This window comes from Saccopteryx bilineata, chromosome 1 (assembly GCF_036850765.1).
Source record: "Saccopteryx bilineata isolate mSacBil1 chromosome 1, mSacBil1_pri_phased_curated, whole genome shotgun sequence".
Taxonomy (NCBI): domain Eukaryota; kingdom Metazoa; phylum Chordata; class Mammalia; order Chiroptera; family Emballonuridae; genus Saccopteryx; species Saccopteryx bilineata.
This window is the reverse complement of record NC_089490.1, coordinates 325,830,356-325,854,221: the sequence shown is the minus strand read 5'-3', so window position 1 is coordinate 325,854,221 and position 23,866 is coordinate 325,830,356. Positions and strand designations below refer to the sequence as shown.

Here is a 23,866-nt window from a genome sequence, read left to right as displayed (position 1 = left end):
AAACACAGGTCTGGAGAGCAACCAGCTGGTCCAGGTTTGCTGAAAGGGACTTTTTAGAAAACATGACACTGATAGAATTCCTCATGTGTCTGAACATATTAAGAGATTTACACAGGGATGAAAAGTTGGGAAATTAATTAGTGATAGAGACATTAAAAATCAAGCAAATTAAAAAACAAGGCAATTATTAACTGCAGAAAGGAAAAGTGACCGTAGGCTATTGCATTGCACTGCTGTCACTGGAGTTTACAGTCATGGTAAGGTAAAATGCTCCAGCCAAAATGTCAGCTTGGGCATTAAATACACGCGAGATGGTGGGCATATCGAGAGCTAAATTCTCATCTTCCATTCTGGAAAATCAACATATGATAGCTAAAACTGAAAAATAAAAAGCGGCAAAATAAGCATTTGGTTATAGGTTTGTAAACAGCCAGAAGAAGTGAAAGCAGCTGCCTCTGCGGTGGAGTGGAGGCAGGAGGGGTCCCCTGGGTTTGGTTACGAGCTATTTAACTCTGTTAAATAACGGACATTTGGCTTTCCTAAAATTAGCAACATAATTACCTTCTGTTAAGGCAGCAAAACCAAAACAAAACAAAAAACGAAGGCAGCCTCGTGCTCCAAAAAAACTCTACACTTTCCCATTTGCTGTCAAATCATCTTTTCTGAATTTGATTTCCTCATCTGTAAAATTGGTTATTATCTAGATTGTGAATACAAAAGTGCCTGGAAACTACAAGAATTGTTTAACAACAATAAAAACAATAATTTAAAAAAAAATCCTTAGAATCCAAAAGTTGGGAATCCTCAAAATTTATTTATCCGATCACATTGTGTGTGTGTGTAGCAGGGAGCGGGACACCATAAGCATAACACTGCGTGAAACCAGCGATCCTACCTACCTTCAAACTCACCTGTCCAGTACCTGCTCCCACCCCTACTTGTTCCGGATTCTCTGGGCTTTGGTGCTAGACGTTTCTGAATTCGGATTCCTGCTGTTCAACGTCCTAGCTGTATGGCCTCACGCAGTTTCCTTAGCTGTTTCTGAATCTCAGTTTCCCTACCGGGACTGATGTGAGAATCAAATGAGATTAATGGCAAGTTCTTTGCTTTGGTCAGCAAGTAATCACACCACGCCAACTTCCGCGCCTTCTTGGGCGCGCGGAACACCTGGGGCCCGGAAGCAGGCGGCTGGCTGGAAGCGGCTGAGAGCCGGGAGGATCCGCAATCACTATGGCAACCGAGGACGCCTCGCGTTCTCCCGCCGCCTGCTGTGGGGCGGAGAAGGCCCTCCGCGAAGACCCCGGCAGCAGGAGTGTGCAGAAGGCGATGGTAGTGACTACCGTGGCGGCGCCCGACGTGGTCAGCGACGGCGAGCAGCCGTGGCAGCCAGCGGGGCTGGGGTGCAGGGCGCGCCGGGCCCCTAGCGTGTGCGGCCCCCGGGAGTCCCACGAACAGTGTGAGTTTCTTTGCAGCCGCGGACCCCGGGCAGAGGAACGTGCGGTGTGGAGAAACGGTGAGAAGGGACTTGATGGAAACCGGAGTGAGACCGGCAAAAGCCGAGATTTTTGTGGGAGGAGTGGAGCTTCTGTTTTGGCAAAGGGAGCGGTGATGACACAGTGGCAGAAAGCGTCCAGTCCACTTCCCCGGGTAGCCTCCGACTTCATTGGTAGCGTCATTGGTCTGCAAGGTGTTGGGGAGGTGTATACATAAGAGTTTATAAAAATATAAACTTATAAAAATGTTATATATAATATAAATTTTATAAATGAAAACATATGTATCAATTTTGGCAATTCCTTCATTATACAGACTAGGAAACAGGTCTAGACTGGAGGAAAGGAAGTGACTTGACCATGATCACTCAGTCACTGCTGGAGAAATATTTCAAACACCTAAACTCTCCTCTCTTGGAATCACGGTCCATAAATTATTACCTATTCCTTTTAGCATCTCACAATTATAGGCCACGTTGTGATACATTGCTCTCACCTCCCTGCCCTGCCAAACGCACAGACAACATTCAAATAAGTAAAGGCAGTTCTGGTCCACAGTCACAGTCGTCATTGTTGTTACTCGAGTCCGCGCCAGGTCGCAGTGCTCATCCTTAGTATTCTATGGATTGACGGATATTTCACAGCCCCAGCGCCCCAGAGGTTTTCAGTAGATGCTAAGGAATGGGGGCGGTGAAAATCATAAGCAGAAGAGGAACCCGAGCGGTTTCCAGCCCTTGTGCAGCTTCTCTTTGTTACCTCTCTGGAGAGCTGTCTCGGTGCCTGTGGCTCCCTCGGTGCTCAGCTGCCCCAGGAGGGAGGGCTGGGCTGCAGAGGCTCAGCTCTCCCACCGCAGGGATCGCACAGCGCCCTCCCGCCAGACCTCAAGAAGCCACAGAGCTTTTGCCTCCTAGTGGAAGGGCCATTCCCTCAGCATCAGCCCCTATGGGGCTGATAATGATACATCATCTCTTTTATTATTATCATCAACATGCAGAGGCCTCAGAACAACTAACTTTAGTATATTCAAGTGTTTAATATATTTAAGTAATTATTTTGACACAATTCTATCTGGCAATTTCCTTGTTAAAGATGCTAGAATTTAAAAGTTCTCTATTCCTGTGGTGTGGGTGTATAAAACAGAACTAATCATTTGCTCACCAACTCAGCAAATATTGAGTTCTTACTGCATGCCAGGCATTGGGCAAGTTGCAGGGATGTGAGTAATGAATTGAGGCAAGATTTTAAACTTTCTGGAGCTCATAAAGGAAGGGTCAGGGCATGTTGACTTCCTTCCTGAGCCTCCCCAAAAACCTCATTTAAGGGCCTCAGCCTAATTTGAGACAGGCTGTTCACTTCCACACAAAGTACTCATTCAATTTTCAAATGTTTTTTTGACAAATCTTTAGTCTCTTAATTTAGAAATCTTTAGTCTCTCTATAGCTTCAACTCTCTAATCACAGATCTGCTCTCTAATATCCACAGATAAAGTGTGGTCTCCTTTCCCACTGAAATTAATTAATTTTATCCTTGAATTATTTAAAGGTCAATTTGAGCACCCATCAAATCTATCATAGACTTTTGTGTTACCTTTAAAATAATTTGTAGCACACTCGTCATGATGGCTGATCTCTTCCAATGTTCTCCAACTTTATTAAATGACTGAATCCAGTGTACTACGTATGATCAGAATATGATAAGAATAGTGTGGTGGGACTACAATCTCCTTTCATCTGAACCTTATCCTTCTATTAAATAGATCCAAAATTACATTCACGGTTTTGGAAGACATTTTATATTATCAACAGATTTAGCATGTAGTCTATGACATCCATAGTTTCTCTTCCCCCCTTTGTTCATTTGAAAATACTTGAAACAGCCTGACCTGTGGTGGCGCAGTGGATAAAGCATCGATCTGGAATGCTGAGGTTGCCGGTTCAATACTCTGCACTTGCCTGGTTTAAGGCACATATGGGAGTTGAAGCTTCCTGCTCCTCCCCCCTTTCTCTCTCTCTCCCACTCTCTCTCTCCTCTCTAAAATGAATAAATTTAAAAAATTAAAAAAAAAAGAAAATACTTGAAACAGACCATTTCTATCTAATATTTATGCAGTTCATTTGTTTGATCCTAAATACAAGTTGTTATATTTATTTCCATCGGTAAAATCCTTTGGATTTTAGCACTTCATTCCAAGTATAGAAGTAGCCTTTTGAGTCTTGAGTTTGCCATCACCAAGTTTGCGTCATCCTCACATTTGGTGAGTTTGTTGACAGTTCTTACATCCAAATTAGCAAATGAGATGGTGATCTCAACAATTCCAGGAGGGGTCTCTAGAAGCTCCTGATCTGTCAATCAGTATCTTTGGTATGGACAGTCTGTTCCCTACAAATACATTTTATCAAATGCCTTGCTGACATGCAGGTACATTGTGGCTCCATCTCTAATCTATCTTATTTAGTAATTTGGGTTTGGAAGAGTCAACTAGGCAAGGCTTTTAATTTTTTATGAGTTTTGTGACTTCTGGGAGTTACTTTTTCACCCGTAAAATAGGAATAATTATACCCATAGGGTGACAGTGAGAAAGGGAGATAATATATGCAAGATGCTTAGGGCATGGTAGCATTTGATAAATTAGCAACTGTTATTAGCTCCTAACAAAATAAAAGTTTAGTCTAGAATAATATTGTTTTCAGCACTTCTTTTTTTTACAGAGAGGGATAGACATGAACAGACACAGACAGGAAGGGAGAGAGATGAGAAGCATCAACTCATAGTTGTGGCATCTTAGTTGTTCATTGATTGCTTTCTAATAAGTGCCTTGAAAGAGGTGGGGTGGGAGTGGGGCTCCAGCCGAGTTAGTGGCCCCTTGCTCAAGCCAGTAACCTCTGGGCTTAAACCAATGACCATGGGACCTATCTATGATCCCACACTCAAGCTGGTTAGCTCACGCTCCAGCCTGAGACTTCAGGGTTTCAAACCTGGGTCCTCAGCATCCCAGGCCAATGATCTATCCACCGCGCCACAACCTGGTCAGGCTTGTTTTCAGCAGTTCTTAACACTGTAATCACAGCTAGCTCCTCATTGCCCTCACAAACAATCTATTGACCAATTCACTCAAAATGTTGAAGATCAACATTAAGCTGCTGCTACTTTTAAAAAATTTTTTCTCTCCCACTGTCTCTCCTTTCTTTCCTTTCTTCTATTCTCCCTTCTTTCCTTCCCTCCTTCCTTCCGTCCTTCCTATTCTTTTTTGGCGTGGGGAATATTTACCTGTAGTAGCCCTTTTCTACTCATTTTTCACAGTTCCTCAAAACTTTTAGTGGTTTCCTCTATAAATTCTTGTAGCAGCAGGGCTGAAATTTGTCAAGAGATTTGGATTTAGGGCAGGTGATCTCTTCCTCTCTACAGACCTGTTTTAGGCTTTTCTTCCTTCTTAGTCACATTTCTTAAAAACATTTCTGCCTAAACTTTAACCAAAAAAGTTTAAACCAAAATCAAACTGGAGTAATGCTGATCCCATCATCTCTCATTGATGTGACTCCTAACTTTGGAGAAATGAGGAGACAGGAAGTATCTCTACCTTGTCTGTGCCTAAGGGTGGGTGTGTGTCTTCATGACCAGGAATGACCTGGGGCCCACAGCCAGAAGCGGCAGGTCTCTTGCTCCATTTGGGTCGGTCTGCACATAAGCCAAATTCATTCACCTGTGTTGTTTATTGGTTAATCTGGAAAAGATGAGACACCTTCCATATCTTTGTGAGTTTAAAGTCAAATCTTAAATAGCTACAGTACGTGGTTGTTTAGGTTTTTCATGGTTCTTTGGGTTGAGCTTTTGAGTACTGAGACTAGAGCTACTGGTTCCCTGATATTCACAAGGCTATCTAAGCGGACATGCACATAAAAGCACTTGACCTCTATGTAATTTATCAATGGTTAGTTCTATTTGAACACACACCTGCTGAGCATCTATTAGTATGCCAAGCTCTGTTTTAGGACTCTGCTGACTAAACAGACATGGCTGCCCTTAGGGATTTATGGTCTGGTAAGGAAGACATATATTAAACTAATAGTTACACAAGTAATTGTATATCAGTTAAATGAAAGCAATATAAATTGCAATAACTAAAATAAAAAAAAAAAAGAGGAGAGTACTATGAGAAAGAGGAACAAGGGGAATTTTGAGATTGTGGAGTCAGGGAAGGTTTTCCTAATGAACTGAAATTTAAGGCTATACCTGCAAGTTGAGTAGAAGTTACCCAGGAAGAAAAAAAAAATAAGAGAAAAGCAGTTTAGGCAGAGAAAATAGAATGTGGGAATGGGCATATGGGGCATGTTGGAGCTTACAGAATATGAAAGAAAGGCCAATAGGAGAAATTGGAGAGATGGACAGGGTCAGATAGCAAAGAGCAGAAGAGCAGAAGAAATTCAGCTAATATACAGTCCTCCATCATTGCAGTGATGTCCTACAGGGCCAAGTTTATAGACCAGAACAAAGTCACGTGTCCATAAATGGTTCATTACTATAATCCAGGCTCAATTGCTAAAAATGATGATTAAATAATACTGAGGCTGTTCTGTTACATATCTGGATTGTAGACTCCATGCACACATCTGAATTACTCACTGCTATGGTCCTTAAGGAGAATTTATTGACTGAATGAAAATTTTCTTGAAGCTAATAAAGAAAACTCAATGTATTTCTTCCTAATATCTGAAAGAGGTATCTTAAACTACTCCAAAAGTTCAGGAATTATATGGAAGTGTGACATCCCCAAAAGATCAGAAGGTAGAATGAAAGAAATCTTCCCAAAATAAAGTCTCTAGGGTAAATCATCTGCATTTGTATAGAAAGATGTATCTTTTTAAAACAGTAGTTATGTATGTAGATGTAATGACTAGGGGGTTGAGAAGAATTTATGATACATAACCAATCTTGTTAATGTCTTTATAGGGAAAACATTTTTATATTGTGAGCCGCATAAGAGAGTTAAGGAAGTACTGGAAGAAGAACTTTATATTAAGAGAGATGAATGCCACATTAAAAATATACCTGCAGGTAATCTCAGTGATAAATGAAGAGTATTTGTGAAATGGATATGAAATTGCCTATTTGACAGCAGAATGATTATTACAAAACCATGACTATCAAAAGAAAAATGGGTCTTTGGGGGAAATTATTGAGCTAATTTTATAATTATTTGCGTAAATCCAAATAAGCTTGTTATATTTTGAATTAAAAATGAGCGAAGTATCAGTGTGTACATTGCTGCCCCCATTTTTGAAGGGCTATTTCTATTTAAATGAAAAGCCAAATTTTTCCCCCCAAGTGCCTAAAAAGCACAAAAATATCTTCAATCTTTATCAACATAATTCTGACCAATAACAGCAGTTCCCAAAGTTTAGATTTCATCGGAATTACCTAGGAGCCTATTAAAAACAGATTGCTTAGAACTGGCTCAGGAGGTCTGGGGTAGGGGTCAAGAATTTACATTTCTATCATGTTCCCAGCTGATGCTGCTACAGGTCCAGGACACCACTTTGCAATTCACTCGCCCAGAAAAAGCCAAGTCATTTAAATAGGTCAACTCACCAAAGGAGTTTATTGCACATGCACATAGTGTATGAGTTGTGTGGTAATTTCACTTGTGAAAAGATACGCTCTAGAATCCTCAGAACTCCTCACAAGTGATACTTTGAAACTGTTGGAGCCCCCATTTATACAGTTCTTTCTCAGTGATTGCTAGGTGCACACTTCATGTTCTTTAAACCATCAGGTTTTCATTGCAACTCTCTTGGGTACCAGCATGACTAGAAGAAGTAAAAGAATTGTAAAACATAACTCTCATCCTCAGAGAACGTGACATTTTCTGGGGAAGATTGTTGAACACCAGGTGGGTAAGGACCCAATTCTCTAAAAATTCCCAAGAGCAGGTGCTACAGGCCCCAAAGTACATCATTTGAGACTCCAAGAAATATTTGCCCTCTTTCTATATTTTTCTTTCTTTTCTTTCTTTCTTTCTTTCTTTCTTTCTTTCTTTCTTTCTTTCTTTCTTTCTTTCTTTCTTTTTTGCATGAGAGACAGACAAACAAGAAGGGAGAGAGGTGAGAAGCATCAATTCTTCAGTTGTAGCACTTTAATTGTTCTTTGATTGCTTTCTCGTATGTGCCTTGACCAGGGGGCTACAGCAGAGCAAGTGACCCCTTGCTCAAGCCAGCGACCTTGGGCTCCAGCCAGCTACCATGGGATTATGTCTATGGTCCCATGCTCAAGCTGGTGACACCATGCTCAAGCCAGATGAGCCCTTGCTCAAGCCAGTGACCTCGGGGTTTTGAGCCTGGGTCCTCAGCATCCCAAGTCGGCTCTATCCATGGTGTTACCATTTGGTCAGGCTATATATTTTTTTAAGAAATTTATTTATTTTTTATTGATTTTAGAGAGAGGTATGGAGAAAGTGAGACAGGAACATCAATCTGTTCCAGTATATGCCCTGACCAGGGGTCGAACCAGCAACCTCTGTGCTTCAGGATGATGCTCTAACCAACCAATCTATCCAGCCAGGGCTCTCTTTATATTTCAAAACCAACCATAGAAACACCTTTTTAGGTTTTCTGTATCGCTGATTCTTACAAAAGGAGAGACCTGCAAAATGGACAATTTTGTTATCTTGAACAAAAGTGGAAAGTCTAGTTTGAACTCCATGAATGGATGGAGGCTGACCATTCAACTGCTTCTGTGCCTACATGTATCATTGCCCTGGAGATTAGAACACATTTTTTAAAATCTATACTATTATATTTAGGGTTTACTTTCATTTATACACTTACACATTTATAATTTATATACTACTGGATGTTTTATGTTTCTTATTGTAGCTATTTGATGATAAGACAGGCTAAGTGAATAGGAAATATTATTTGCTTTATAAAAATTTATTTTCCTAAGCAATCTTTTCAAGTATGCCCATATAAAATAGAGAATGCTTGAGCTGCAATTTTATGAGATCCACTAGAGGTCGCACAGAGATTTTTAACCTAGAAAAATCTTTCACCTCAGAATATTCTTAAGGTTTTGGTTTTAAAGGGACTCTACTTATGGAAAACAAAAACTGCTATATTTTTCCTTTTTTTCTTATTTTTTTAAATGTCTGGAAACCCCATGTCCTTGGCCACAACAGCGAACTAGCACCTAGAGAAAATGCCACACTCTCCCTGCTTCGTCTCAGTGTCGGCACCAAGGGCTGGGCCAGACACTGGGCCGTCTAGTGCAGGGTTCCTGTGACACAGTCCTTTAAATATATAGTGAAAGACATGGCTTCTCTTCCTGAAAAACACAGCTTGTTACAGACGCCCAAAATTCTGCATAAAACTTTTAGGGACAGTATAGCTCCTGTAGATGTTACGAGTTGGTACACTTGATTCACGGTCTCCACTTCTTTACCCATTTCAACTAGGCCTCTGTTCTGCAAATCCAGCGAAGTTGTTCTTTTCCAGTTTGCAAATGGCTTTCCTCTTGAAGGTCAAATCCTATGACCTTGAAGGTCAGATACCATCCACAAACTCATCAAACTCAACTTCTCTGTAGCATCTGACATCATTGTTTACTTTTTCCCTGTTAAAACACTTTCTCAATTTAGCCTCCAGGTCACTGTGCTTCAATCTCCTCATTTCATTTGTACCACTTTGGAAAATTTTGGCTCTAAACTTTGGAGAATTTAGTCACAGGCCCTTTTCTCTATCCACAGTCTCTCCCTGGGTGGTCATGTCTAGCCATATTATACTCCAAGGTTGATATCTCTAGCCTCTGCTTTCCCCCTCAAATCCCAAAAGCCTACTTAACTTTCCTCTTAGATGTCTAATAGGTCTCTTAAACTTAACATGTCCAGAACAGAGCTCCTGTTCTTACTCAGTTTTTAAAATCCCACTCTTTAACAGATCTGACCCTTCTCAAAAAATGTACCACCATTCACTCAGTTGATTAGGCCAAAGACACAGAAGGCAGATCCTCAAACTTCATATCCAGTCCATCAGCTAATTCTGTTGAATCTACATTTGAAATATATCCTAAATTTCCCTAAATGCAATCTTGCATAAGCTCCTATCGTTTCTTGCAGGCTCAGCAGTAACATCCTATAACAACTGATACTATAGTTTATCCTCTACAACAGTGGTCCTCAACCCCTGGGCTACAGACCGGTACCGGTCCGTGGGCCATATGGTACCAGTCTGCAGAGAAAGAATAAATAACTTTCATTATTTCCATTTTATTTATATTTAAGTCTGAACGATGTTTTATTTTTTTTAAATGAGCAGATTCCCTCTGTTACATCAGTCTAAGACTCACTCTTGACACTTGTCTCAGTCACATGATACATTTATCCATCCCACCCTAAAGGCCGGTCCGTGAAAATATTTTCTGACATTAAACCAGTCTGTGGCCCAAAAAAGGTTGGGGACTACTGATCTACAAGACACCAGAGGGATCTCTTCTGGATGTAAATCATTGCACGTCACCTCCAAGCTCAACACTCTCCAATGGTTCCTTATTATTCTGTTTACAATTTAATCTCCATATATGGCCAGCTCACCTCTCTGAACTCATCTCCTATACTTTTCTAATCCACTTTAGCCACACAAGCTTTCTTGATATTCTGGGATAGGCCAAACCCATTCCCACCCCAGGACCATTATACTTCATCTAGACTAGGGGTAGTCAACTTTTTTATACCTACCGCCCACTTTTATATCTCTGTTAGTAGTAAAAATTTCTAACCGCCCACCGGTTCCACAGTAATGGTGATTTATAAAGTAGGAAAGTAACTTTACTTTATAAAATTTATAAAGCAGAGTTACAGCAAGTTAAAGCATATAATAATAATTACTTACCAAGTACTTTATGTTGGATTTTTGCTAAATTTTGCAGAATAAATCTTTATAAAACAACTTACTATAATTAAATCTATCTTTTTATTTATACTCTGGTTGCTCCGCTATCGCCCACCATGAAAGCTGGAACGCCCACTAGTGGGCGGTAGGGACCAGGCTGACTACCACTGATCTAGACCATCAATGTCCTCCTCTCTCTTCATTCAAATTTTAGTTCAAATGTCATTTTCTCAGAGGAAACCTCTTTACCAGGTTTAAATATAAACTGCCCACCCTCCCAAGTTACTCTCTAATCCTTTATACTACTTTCTTCTTTCTGCTTTTATCTATCATTCCCTGAAATTATATATTAATTGTATACTTCTTTATTGACTATTTTCTGACTAGAACATAAGCTACTCAAGGATAGAGGCTTTATTTTGCTTACAAAAATTCTCACAAAAGCCATGTGACATAGGTATTATGAATCCCATTTTATGGATGAATAAACTGAGATTTTGAGAGGTATTTTTTTTTTTTTTTTGTATTTTTCTGAAGTGAGAAGCAGGGAGGCAGAGAGACAGACTCCCGCATACGCCCTACCAGGATCCACCCAGCATGCCCATCAGGGGGTGATGCTCTGCCCATCTAGGCCATTGCTCTATTGCAACTGGAGCCATTCTGCACCTAAGGCAGAGGCCATAGAGCCATCCTCAGTGCTGGTGCCAACTTTGCTCCAATGGAGCCTTGCCTCGGGAGGGGAACAGAGAGATTGAGAGAAAGGAGAGGGGGAAGAGTGGAGAAGCAGATGGATGCTTCTCCTGTGTGCCCTGGCCGGGAATTGAACCTGGGACATCCACACACCGGGCTGATACTCTATCACTGAGCCAACCAGCTAGGGCTTGAGAGGTCTTTTTTTTTTTACTGTCCAAGGTTATGCATTAAGTATGTGGCAAAACTGAGTTCCAAATTCAGGTCTGACCACAAATGCCATTGACTTTCTGATTACCATAGTGCCTCTGGTGACATATTATGACTAAGTCTAGTAGATGCTGTTCCACCCTTGGCTGATTTGAGATATCCACAACATTTGACATAGTTAATGGCTCTCTTCTTAAACTCCTTTCCTCAAATTCCTTGATACTAAGATGTCCTCATTCTTCTCTTACTTCTCTGGATAGTCTTTTTCATCTTCCTTTGTGAACATTTTTAGTTAATCTCCATTTCCAAAAATTGATGTTTCCCAGGGTGTTACCCACAGTCTTCTAATGTTGATCCATTAGCTCTCCCTGGATCACCTCAGCTCTGCCCATGACTCTTCTGCTCTGTCACTGTGGTGCCTCTGAGAGCTGCCTCCAGGACCACTCTCCTTTCTGGATGTCCCATGTGTACTTGGGATCCATATCCAAAACGAAACTCATACCTCTTCCCCACTTGCTCCTTTCGGTGTATCATCCATCCCAATGAATGACGTGGCCTGATGTCCAAGTCTGAAACCAGAGAACCATCAGAAAATAATAATAAAAAAATAAAATAAAACCGGAGAGCCATTCCACGTGTCTACTCCAGACCACCACGCCCCATGTCTCATTAGGCTGTCAGGATAGATAGCTTATTTGATTCAAGATTCAAACTTTCAACTCAGATGTCAGTCTCTTCTTGCAAACATATAGACATATTTATTTTTCTGCATTGTATTTTTAAAATATATAAACCAGTTGGCAACATTTTAAAAATCAGAACCTTTTATATAATAATCTAGATTTCTAGATTATCTTGGGTGAAGAGAAAGAGAGAAAGAAAGAGGAAAATGTGGCAACAAGGTTAACATTCACACTCGGCTGGCCTTCCCTCTCTGTTAACCATAGCTCAGCACCATAACCAAACGCCAAGAGGGCGTTTCACCAGCCATTTAATGTTCAAACATTCACTACAGCCTTTCTCTTCTCATGGTAGAAGTAGGAAAATAGTATTTCTCTGGCATCGATGCCTCCAACAAAAGTGGGATCACAATAAAAGACTGGCAGAGCCAATTATTTCTTGCACCTGGCTTTACTTACTTATATTACCTGCCTGGTATGTATGTATGTATGTATGTATGTATGTATGTATCTACCTACCTACTTATCATCAGTCTATTTCTCTAACCCCCACCCCTAAGAGACAGAGAATTTCTGACTTTAGATAAACAATATATTTCTTAGATATACCTGAGTCTGTGTACATTCTAGGGACTCCAGGGTATATGCATGCGTCCAAGCATGTTTGTGTAGCTATGTATGCATTGGTTCGGTTTTTCTGAATTTTTAAACAATTTCACATACTTTCACAACATTATGATTGATGAAGGTGAAATTTCAAAAAGTATCCAGACTGGACTTCCCCTCAACCATTGACGAAGCACCAGAACATGACCACAAACAAAGCACAGGTAGGAATACTTACTGCAGAGTTTATACCATTTGTTAAGAGGGGGATTTGTCCTGAAATCAAGCAATTTAAATTATAGCATATTTTGTTTCTGACTGAGCTAATGATGACAGTTATGAAAGTGTACAAAACAACTGACTCAAATTATTTCTGTGCTTTTTCTCTTTTCCTTTGGTTGAATGAAACTGATAAAAGATCAAAAGTGTCTTCTTCTTGGGTTGAATGGAATTGTTATAAAAAAAAATCAAAGGATCCCACCTGGCCAGGTAGCTAGTTGGTTAGAGAGTGGTCCCCCAATACGCCAAGGTCATGGGTTCGATCCCCAGTCAGGGCACATATAAGAATTAAGCAATAAATGTATAAATAAGTGGAACAACAAAATCAATGTGTTTTCTCTCTCTCTCTTTCTCTCCCTTTTTCTTTATCTCTAAAATCAACTTTTAAAATATAAAAAGTGCCTAACCTGTGGTGGCACAGTGAATAAAGTGTCAGCATTTGACCTGGAGTGTTGAGGTCTCTGGTTCATAACCCCAAGTTTGCCCAGTCAAGGCACATATGAGAAGCAGCTACTCTCTCTCTCTCGCTCTCTCACCTCTCCCTAAAATCAATAAATAAACTCTTTAAAAGAAGAAATAAAAATGTCCAGAAGTTAAGTTTTATGGACATGTAACAGAGTGAACATGACATTTCTTTTGGGATATGTAGTTTGGGCAACAGGGGACTCAGAATAAAGAACTGTTCAGTCTTCTGGAACCTTCCGCTGATCAAGCTATCCCATCTGTTCTTGTGGTTGTGTTGTGACAACAGTTAACACAAGCCGTGAAGACACTGAAATGGCCAAGATGTCCTAAGTGATCGTTACTGCATACTCTGTACTTGGGTTTGGAGAATGGCATCAGTGACCACAGAAAAAATGGGCCAGGCCTCTAAGCCCTCTGTGCTCTGGGCTTTTGATTTTACCCAGGCTCCTGAAGCAAAGGCCTGTGGGCTTGGTTAGAAGCACTGGATGCTGGGGAGAGGTGGGGTGTGTGAAGAGTGTCTATACATACAAAATAATGTTGGTGATGATGGGAATAATAATAATTATGATAATGGCTATCATTCAATGTGTCTTCTGGACATGAGAGTGTTTACATATTATCTGTCTTAATTCCTGCAACATTCTGAGCTCTTATTATTCCCATTTTGCAGATCTGGAACCTGAGGCTCAGGGACATACAGTGATTTGCTCATTGTCACGCCTTGAAATAGCTGATATTGGAATGCAGGCTGGTCAGAAGCTGATGTCCTTGTTCTTAGCTATTGGGTCACACTATCCCTGTTTAAAATATTGGATTATATTTTCTGAGAGGAAAATGATTTGAAGTTGTATTGATAGGAAATCTTCAGGGAAAAAGTTGACATATTTTCTCCAGTCTCAGCCTCAGTTGAGGGTCACACTTGAAGTAAACAGGTTTCAGAGGCATTCCACACATCCTGTCAGACAAGAACAAGGGCCAGATCTCCCTGAAAGGTTCTCATCATCCCCCAAAAAAGAGAAATGCAATTTTCTGATCCAATATTCTGTCATATGAAAATGGTATTGGAGCAATTTATGGAACTTTCTGGATAAATAAGAATTTAGTGAACATTATCATTCACATATTCTTAGTGATTTCCCGATGATTTCACTCTCCTTATGACTTTTTCAAAAGAAGAGGTAAGCTTATACAACATGAATTATGGAAAGATTTATCTTTTATTTTTTATTATTTTTTTAAAAAGTTAGAAACAGGGAGGCAGTCAGACAGACTCCCGCATGCACCCGACCGGGATCCACCTGGCATGCCCACCAGGGGGCGATGCTCTGCCCATCTGGGGCATTGCTCTGTTGCAACCAGACCCATTCTAGCGCCTGAGGCAGAGGCTACAGAGCCATCCCCAGCGCCTGGGCCAACTCTGCTCCAATGGAGCCTTGGTTGCAGGAGGGGAAGAGAGAGACAGAGAGGAAGGAGAGGGGGAAGGGTGGAGAAGCAGATGGGCGCTTCTCCTGTGTGCCCTGGCCGGGAATCAAACCTGGGACTCCTGCACGCCAGGCCGACACTCTACCACTGAGCCAATCGGCCAGGGCCTGGAATGATTTATCTTAAAATTACTTCTATGTTTCTAAGAACTTCTATAGAAGATGTTGCAGCAATAAGTTAATGTTCTAATTTAATGTTTTCAAATCACAAGGGCTTTTGTATTTTTCTGGCTAAAACCTGCAGAACTTTAGTAGTCATGATAAATTTGATTAATGAAGCTTACTAGTTTTCTCTTCCACAACATTTTCTTTCCCAACTAATTTCAATAGTGTCCCTCCAAATCCATTCATTTGTGTCTGTGTGTGCCTTAATGCAAGGAAATGTATTTTTGAGTCTGATTTATTTATTATGCTGAGTGCCAACTCAGAAAATGTAAAATGTTGCTCGGTGAGAGTGGATATGTTTGAGATTCATTAATTCATTCAACAAAAATGTTTTGTGTATCTACAATATGCAAGGAATTTACTAGACACCAAAGGCATGTCAAGATCATGACAGCGCCTAGAAGCCAGCAAACATAAATTTAAATCACTTACATTTTTCTTCCTCTGGTCAAATTGACCCATGTTTACACAAAAGAAGCAGAGACAATATAGCTCCAAACCGGCTTTTCAAGCTCTAATGTTCATTATGCACAGTCCAGAGACAGCAGAAGGGAACAAAAATATTTCTAAAGGGTGCGCTTACCTTCCCTGAAAGACCAGGCCACGTTCCACTGGCTGAACTTCCCAACATAAAGGCGTGGTTAGTGACTTTCAAATTTGAAATAAAAACATATCTAAAAAGGTCTCTGGCTAGAAAGGCCTGGGGGGCATGAGAGGGGAAGAAAGAAGGAGGATCTCTAGCTGATCCTGAGCTTTGGGAAAGGGTCTCGTTCCTTTCTCCCAGCCTCTCTCTTGGGCCTGCTGCCTTTCTCCTTTCCAGCTTCAGCTGCCAACACAGGTCTCGCTGGCGCTGCACCCACCTTGCCTCCTCCTGAAATGCACGTGGCCAGAGCTGAGGGAGTTGGATTTCTCATTAAAGAAGCAGCTGCTTTAAAGGGTATCCATGCCTCTTTCCAGACCTCATTTTCTCTAATCTTTATCATCTTTCCTATATCATCTTTCTATACTCCTTCACTCAAACATCAGATCAAAGCAGTGCTATTTTTGCCAGCAGCCTCTACCCTGGACAATAAATACTCATGCATAACTATATATTTTATGCTTTAAGGGTTGTTGTTTTTTCATGCATTTCTGAGCATCTGCATGTACATTTCAGGCATTTTCCCTTAATAAGCTGTAAACTTCTATCTATGCCTGTGATTGAATCTGAAAGACCACAACTGAATTGCATGAGCACAGTCCTCTTCTATCTGATTTGATATGGTTTTTACTACAGAGTTCTGCCTCCTGATTTTAAACGGCTTTTCGTTTATACCTGACCCACCGACAATGCAGACCAAGTCAAAATTTGCTTCCTTGGTCTCTTACAGGGTGTCTCGCACAGAGGGTATTTAATAAACGTTCATGGGCTCCTAAATCTGAGTGTCTACTCCCCAGAGGCTGGGGAGCAGCCCTTTTCTATCTCTAGATGGAATAGAAGAAGAGGAGCCTGGTTTGAATGGTGGGGGAAGATTTAGGTTAGATATAAGAAACAGCTTAAACCTTGTAAGTCTTGACAGAAGGAGATTGTGGAGTTTTTCTTGAAGGTCTTTGAAGAAGAAGGGAGAGACTAATCTTGATGGATAGCTTCAGCCACTCTATTCAGAAGAGGGAAGGAGAAGCAAATATTGACATTCAGCTCAGTGAGTGAGCTCTGTGCCTCAGGAGACGGAATCCAAGTCCGTGCTTGGACAGAAAAATCGTTGTCCCTTGAAAAATAATAGCTACTATTTATTAAATGTAGAACATTTTAAAAAATTAATTTCATCCAAACCTATAATAATCCTTCCAGGTAGATATTATAATCCCCATTTCATAGTTGAGGAAACAGACATCCTAAGTTAATTTGCCCAAAGTCATACAACTAGGAGGTGGGACAGCAGAGACTGAAACCCAGATCTCCTTTGAACTTGAAGGCTGTGCCCCTAATCACTAAATGGTATGGAATCCTTTAGGGAGGGGTCAGATGTCAGTGTGGGTGCCAGTGGGCAACCTTGGATCTGTGGAGAATATTTTCCAGTGAACTTTGCAGCTTCCAAAATGGGAAAAACAACCATACGGCACTAATCTGAATTCACTACCTTACTTGACTTAGGTCACAGATTTCTACACTGTAGATGCTCACCAAATTTGTGCTGACTGACTCTGAAAAGCTAAACAATTAACTTAAGAGTATGGAGGATAGCCCAGTGTAAATCATTTCTAAACCAATACTAATTGAATGGTGTCAAGATTTAAGTCTATAATTTGACTTGTGCCAATGTGGAGACATCACATTCTAAATATTTTGTTTTCTAGTGAATTTATGTTTCTTTGAAGGGGAGAATAAAGAGCATCTAGTTTATGGCTTTTAGAACATGGTTGAATCTATTGGATGAATTAATGCAATAACTTTGGGATATATTACTTCTAGAAATGTTTGTGCTTCTAGGAATTAAATAAGAATCAGACAAGGTTGACTGAATGAAGTCTATATGTGTGTGTATATATAACTGTTATTCTTGATTTTTCTATGTTTCATTATTTATATTTCTATGTTGGCTTTTTATCTCCTTCTTAAGGGGCAAATTGAATGATCTAATTAAGCACTATAGAGGTTTAATTGCATACAAAATAATTGAATGAATGAACTGGAATAAAAGATTAAACAAATAATAAAGACCTTGGATGGTTTGATTAATCAAACCAAATAAACCACTACCCACTCAAAAAAATAATCACAAGTAAATACCTTAAAAATACTTTGGGCTAAAAACAGAATAAGCTAATAATCCTCATCTTGCTTTTGAAAATATTAACAGTGGCCCTGGAAGAGATTTGGAGCATTAAAAGGAATCTCCCTGTTGGAAGCTTGAAGCCAGACCTGCCCAACAGAAACACTTTACTGCCACAAGCCAAGTACTATTCAAGGCACGGAAGGCTGAGAAGTAAGACCCCATACCCCCGACTTCCACCAAAGCTCCAGTGTGCTGAGCAGTTCACAAACCAGTGGTGTATGCTTTATTCAAATTCTCAGTCGAAATTTAACCTTCTTTGGCTTTGGGTCTCTCAGGTTACTTTGAGTTTAGCCACGTTGCCTCATTATGGAATTTAACCAGTAACAGTTCAGTGAACCCATCCACCCCTGTATGTGATAGAGCAGGGGTCGGGAACCTATGGCTCACGAGCCAGATGTGGCTCTTTTGATAGCTGCATCTGGCTCGTAGACAAATCTTTAATAAAAAAAAATAATAATGTTAAAAATATAAAACATTCTCGTGTATTACAATCCACTCATTTCCTACCGCTCATGTTCATGGTTGTAGGTGGCTGGAGCCAATCGCAGCTGTCCTCCAGGACAACAACAAATTTTTATTGTATAGTACGTAACGTACACGGGTCATTGTATGGCTCTCATGGAATTACATTTTAAAATATGTGGCATTCATGGCTCTCTCAGCCAAAAGGGTCCTGACCCCTGCGATAGAAGTTCGTACTCCAAGTCAGACCCCTGACTTTTCCTTTCACTTTTTACACCCATGTAAGACTTTCTGTCACAGTCAGCCTCTTTGGTGAAGGATCTTACACGTCCTTTTCTTTAGATGGATGACCTCTGTTTACAGGAGGATGGGGACAGGGCAGTGAGGGGAGTCAGGAAGGACAAGGCAGAGGCTTTGCTTGGCTGCTTTGTTTTCACCCTGTTTTACGTAAGAGGCCACCAGCTGGGCACAGTGTACTCTTTCTCACAGACATAAATTTGGAACAAAATATTATTCATTCCTCACTGTCATAACCAGTGTCTGCCAGGAACATTTGTGGCAGGATGTGGAGAAGGCAGGGGTCTTGACAGAGAAACACAAGCAGTGTCCAGATTGTCTAACAACATAAAACTGTGTATATAAATCCAAAAATTAGCTCTGCAATGGGGAGCTAATCCCAGGAAGAGAAGAGAGAAGTGAGTAAGTGCCAAGCTTAGGGCTACTCAAGGTATGACTCATTATAGCAAATGCTATATAGCACTTATTATTCTAGATTCTTTGCATATATTAATGTATTTAATCTTTACAACAGTCATATGAAATGAGTACAATTCATTTCACCAATAAGGAAACTGAGGCATAGAAAGGTTGAATAATTTACCCAGAGTCACTCAGCTAGTAAGTGGAAGTGCTGAGATTTGAACCCAGGCCAGCAGTCTCTGGTGGCTTTTAACCACGAGTCACTACTGCCTTTTTGAGACAAACAATGTCCAAGGTCTGGATGTCTTTTAAACCTGGAGTAGAGTGAGAGTTCAGTAAAAGTGCCACAAAAGAGAGAGGTTTCTGCGGAGACAGCCTATGGAATATGAATTCAGTAGGAAGAAAATAGAGTCACTAAGAGACTGAGACACAGGTAATACAAACAAACAAACAACCAAACAACGAACCAACCAAACAAACAAACAGAAACACTAGTTACTAAAGGAGATTCATGTAGCACAGGGGTCCCCAAACTTTTTACACAGGGGGCCAGTTCACTGTCCCTCAAGACTGTTGGAGGGCCAGACTATAAAAAAACCAACTATGAACAAATCCCTATGCACACTGCATATATCTTATTTTAAAGTAAAAAAACAAAACGGGGACAAATACAATATTTAAAATAAAGAACAAGTAAATTTAAATCAACAAACTGACCAGTATTTCAATGGAAACTATGGGCCTGCTTTTGGCTAATGAGATGGTCAATGTCCGGTTCCATATTTGTCACTGCTAGCCATAACAAGTGATATGACGTGCTTCTGGAGCCGTGACGCGTGCATCCCACGTCACCAGAAGTAGTACTGTACGTGAGCGACGCTGCTACATACAGTACTGCAGGAGCACAGGATATGGATGCTGACCACCAATGAAAGAGGTGCCTCTTCCAGAAGTGTGGCGGGGGCCAGATAAATGACCTCAGGAGGCCGCATGTGGCCCGCGGGCCGTAGTTTGGGGCCCCCTGATGTAGCAGAAAAGAACCAGTATGGAGACCTGGATTTAATAATAAGTAGCAGTAGCCACCATTTCCCTGTGCCAGGCATGGCAATAAGTGTCTTACACAGTTCTGTGCCCCACATGATCATGAGGGATGAGAGGTTTATTCTCCACTCTCCAGGTGAGGAAACTGAGGTATAGAGACATTACATTACCCAGGATCCCACGTGTAGGAGGTCATGAGGTCAGAACTATAAACTTGTGTCCACCTGACTTTCGAGACTATACTCTGAACCCCTGGGCCATATGGCAGTCGCTGGAAACCAAGGCTGGAACCAGTCATAGTGAAAAGTTTCATGTATCTTATATACACCTTAGAACTTATATTTTCAAAGAGAGGTTTCCCATGGATTATGATATTTCCAGGAACTTCTCCTGCAAAGAGTACTTCATTCAGATAGTTCAGTCAGTCCTCACTTGTCATCATTTTTTATTCACTTATACTTCTTTCCTCTTTCTCATGAACAATGCGGTCATTGTAGCTGTGACTTTCCCAAACTTTAATGCACATCACTTAAAATTTAATGCACATCACTTTAGAATTATGATCATCCAATTATAGTTCTAAAACACGTCTCTGTTAGAGACTGCAAACAGAAGTTTTACTTTCATCATTTTAACAAGTTTCATTCATTGACTTTTATCAATTTCCGTCCTCTTCTGTGGCATGTAAAAACAACAGCAGAAAGTTGTCTAGCCCAGCGCTTCTCAGGCTTTAATGTGTCTATGGATCACCTGGGTCCCTTATTAAAATTCAGATTCCGACACAGTGGGTCAGGGGTGGGGTCTGAGGTTCTGCATTTCGGACAAGCTCCCAGGTCATGTCAACACTACTCGTGAGGACGCTGTGAGTAAGGAAGGCCTAGAAGGTTGAGGAGTGGTTTCTCAGTTCCTTGGATCACACGGTGTGGCTTTTACATTCTGCTCTACCACATGAAGTACCATTAGGAACATTAAATTAAATGTATATTAAAATGGGGTTGGGATTAAAGAGCATTTCCGGGAGTAAAAACTGATTTAGTCACGTATTTCTTTACTCTAGGATAAGAAGAATAAACTTTTTCATCAAGAAGAAACTCCTTTCTCTAATGTCTGAAAAACAGAGAAGAAACCCAAGCTTTTTTCGCAGTCTAAGATGTAAAAAAGAAAACAAGAAGGATGTGTAAAAGAATGTACATTAGTCTATAATTTCCATTATTGGTATTAATTCCTATCTAGAAATTAATCCAAAAATAACAACAGACTATTGGTAAAGTTTGCTAAGCACCCAGTAGCAATGAAGGAAAATGTACTTATTTTTAGTTGTCACAGCTGGAAAGCATTGGGCTTTGAATTTAGTTATATTATTAAATATGTAAAACATGATAAAACAGTATTTATTGTCTTTACTTCAAGGTAAACATTATACATCTTAACATTTCTCTAGGGTATCATTATGTTCATCCATTAAAAAATAAAACAGGCCCTGGCCGGTTGACTCAGTGGGAGAGCATTGGCCCAGCATGTGGAAGTGCCGGGTTCGATTCCCAATCAAGGCCCATAAGAGAAGCAACCATCTTTTTCTCCACCCCTCCCCCCTTTCTCTTTCTCTCTCTCCCTCTCTCTTATACACACTCTGCTCCCACAGCCATGGATCAATTGGCTCCAGCGAGTTGGCCCCAGGCACTGAGAATGATTCTATGGCTTCTGCCTCAGTTGCTACCATAGCTCATTGCCAAGCAATGGAGCAATGCCCCAGATGGGCAGAGCATCGCACCATAAGGGGCTTGCTGGGTGGACCCTGGTTGAGGCACATGGGAGTCTGTCCCTCTGCCTCTGAGCTCACTTAATTAAAAAAAACCCCAAAAAGCAGAACAAACATCAATCCAGGTGTAGGTAGAGGTTAGTAAATGAATGACACAGATGAAAAATCTCTGACTCAGAGGCAAATATTTTAATGCTAGCCTTGGTAGAGCTCATTATTTTTCTAGAATTTGTCCATTAAATAGTAAGCAACCAGGAAGTTTATGGAGAGAACTAAACAAAAGGAAAAACAAATTTTACCAATAATACTGGATTAAAAAAGAGGTTAAAAGAAGGTCCAACCTTCTTCCCCCCACAGTACTCTCAGTTGTCAAAAGTAATGTATCCATAGTATAGAAAAATTGGAAAACAAAGAAAAATAAAGGACAAAAACATTTGTAATTCATTTCCCACAGATAACCACTGATAACATGTTTATACATGTTTATTTTTTTCTATGCATATGTTTTAGTTTACATGTTTTAAATCACATTGTGTAATATATATATTTATTATCCCTTTTAACATAACATCATAATTTCCCATTTGTTAAAATTTAACTTTAAATAATTACATTAGAAATCTTCTATATTTGTGCCTGGCCTGTGGTGGCACAGTGGATAAAGCATTGACCTGGAATCCTGAGGTCACCAGTTTGAAACCTTGGGCTTAACCAGTCAAGGCACATACAACAAGCAAGCAATGAACAACTAAAGTGAAGCAACTATGAGTTAATACTTCTCATTCTTCCTCTGTAAAATCAATAAATAATATTTTTAAAACTTTTTTTTTTAATTACATGAGAGGAAGGAAGGCAGAGATAAACTCTCCCTAGCACTGCTCAGGATCCACCTGGTGGTACTCTGCCCAACTGGGGTGTTGCACTATTGCTCAGCAACTTAACTTTTTTTTTTTTTTGTATTTTTCTGAAGTGAGAAGCCGGGAGGCAGAGAGACAGACTCCCACATGTGCCCAACCAGGATCCACCTGGCATGCCCACTAGGGGGCAATGCTTTGCCTATCTGGGTGTTGCTCTGAGCAACTTAGCTATTCTTAGCACCTGAGTTGGAGGCCACAGAGCCATCCTCAGCACCTGGGGCCAACTCGCTTCAATCAAGCCATGGCTGCGGGAGATGAAGAGAGAGAGAGGGAGAAAGTAAGAGAAGCAAGGGAAGTGGTGAAGAAGCAGATGGATACTTCTCCTGTGTGCCCTGACTGGAATCGAACCCGGGATGTCCACACGCCGGGCCAACGCTCTACCACTGACCCAACTGGCCAGGGCCAAAAAAACTTTTCATGATAAAAAAAATCTTTATATGTTTGTACTAAATTTTTGCATTTATGAATTTATTCTTTTGACATCTAGGTTTTTGGACTTTTTATTTTATATATAACTGTTGTGATTTACTTACTTCTCCCACTCTTAAAATGTTTTTTTCCCTAGTATTCTGGTTACAACACACCTTTCATTCTACTCTTTCTCTAGACTAAGAGCATCTTAAAACTTCCTCCAATTTACACTTCTCAAGTTTATTTCTGTTTTAATGAAATAAATCAAGTCAAGTAAACAAAGATTTATTGACTGGTTATGTTTCTTCCCTACTTAAAAATATTTACACTGTGAAACATTCAATAATCTCTTGACTCAAGATCCAGACTTCTCCAGATTTAATATAAAAATTTCCATTTAGTGAGTACACACTAGAGGTGATCCCACATGTAAGCCAGTTCCAGCCACCACCGTGTTTATGGAACTTGCTAGTCACTGGCTACTTCAACAGCAGTGTTTAGGGCCAGTGGCTAAAATTGAAGAGATTACATTTTAAATTAGTCAAAAAATGTAACACCAAAAACTGCCTGTAGCTGGGGTACACCATTTACTAATCTGAAACCTTACCTTTTTAAAATTCTTACCATCAACCTTTTTGCGTGTATGTTAGGATGACACAGAAAAAGTGCAGTGGGTGTGGAGTATTATTCATCCAATAGAAACAATGTCCTGTTTGCACTTGAGCTGCCAGCATGACTTTACAAACACGCTCAGGGATTCCTTCCTCACTTCCTCTTTATCCCTGCCCAGTAAATAATTAACAAGCTCTCCCA

The 23,866-nt window shown here is 40.4% G+C and overlaps 1 protein-coding gene across 1 annotated transcript; it reads left to right on the top strand.

The window, feature by feature from the left end:
* The first annotated feature begins 1,247 nt into the window (after nucleotides 1-1,247).
* Nucleotides 1,248-23,037, top strand: C1H11orf97 (chromosome 1 C11orf97 homolog). Its single transcript, XM_066253676.1, has 4 exons — nucleotides 1,248-1,456; nucleotides 6,441-6,545; nucleotides 17,789-17,914; nucleotides 21,024-23,037. Exons 1-4 carry the CDS (start codon nucleotides 1,327-1,329, stop codon nucleotides 21,026-21,028), a joined length of 366 nt encoding a protein of 121 aa, XP_066109773.1. The 5' UTR covers nucleotides 1,248-1,326; the 3' UTR covers nucleotides 21,029-23,037.
* Nucleotides 23,038-23,866: the final 829 nt, after the last annotated feature.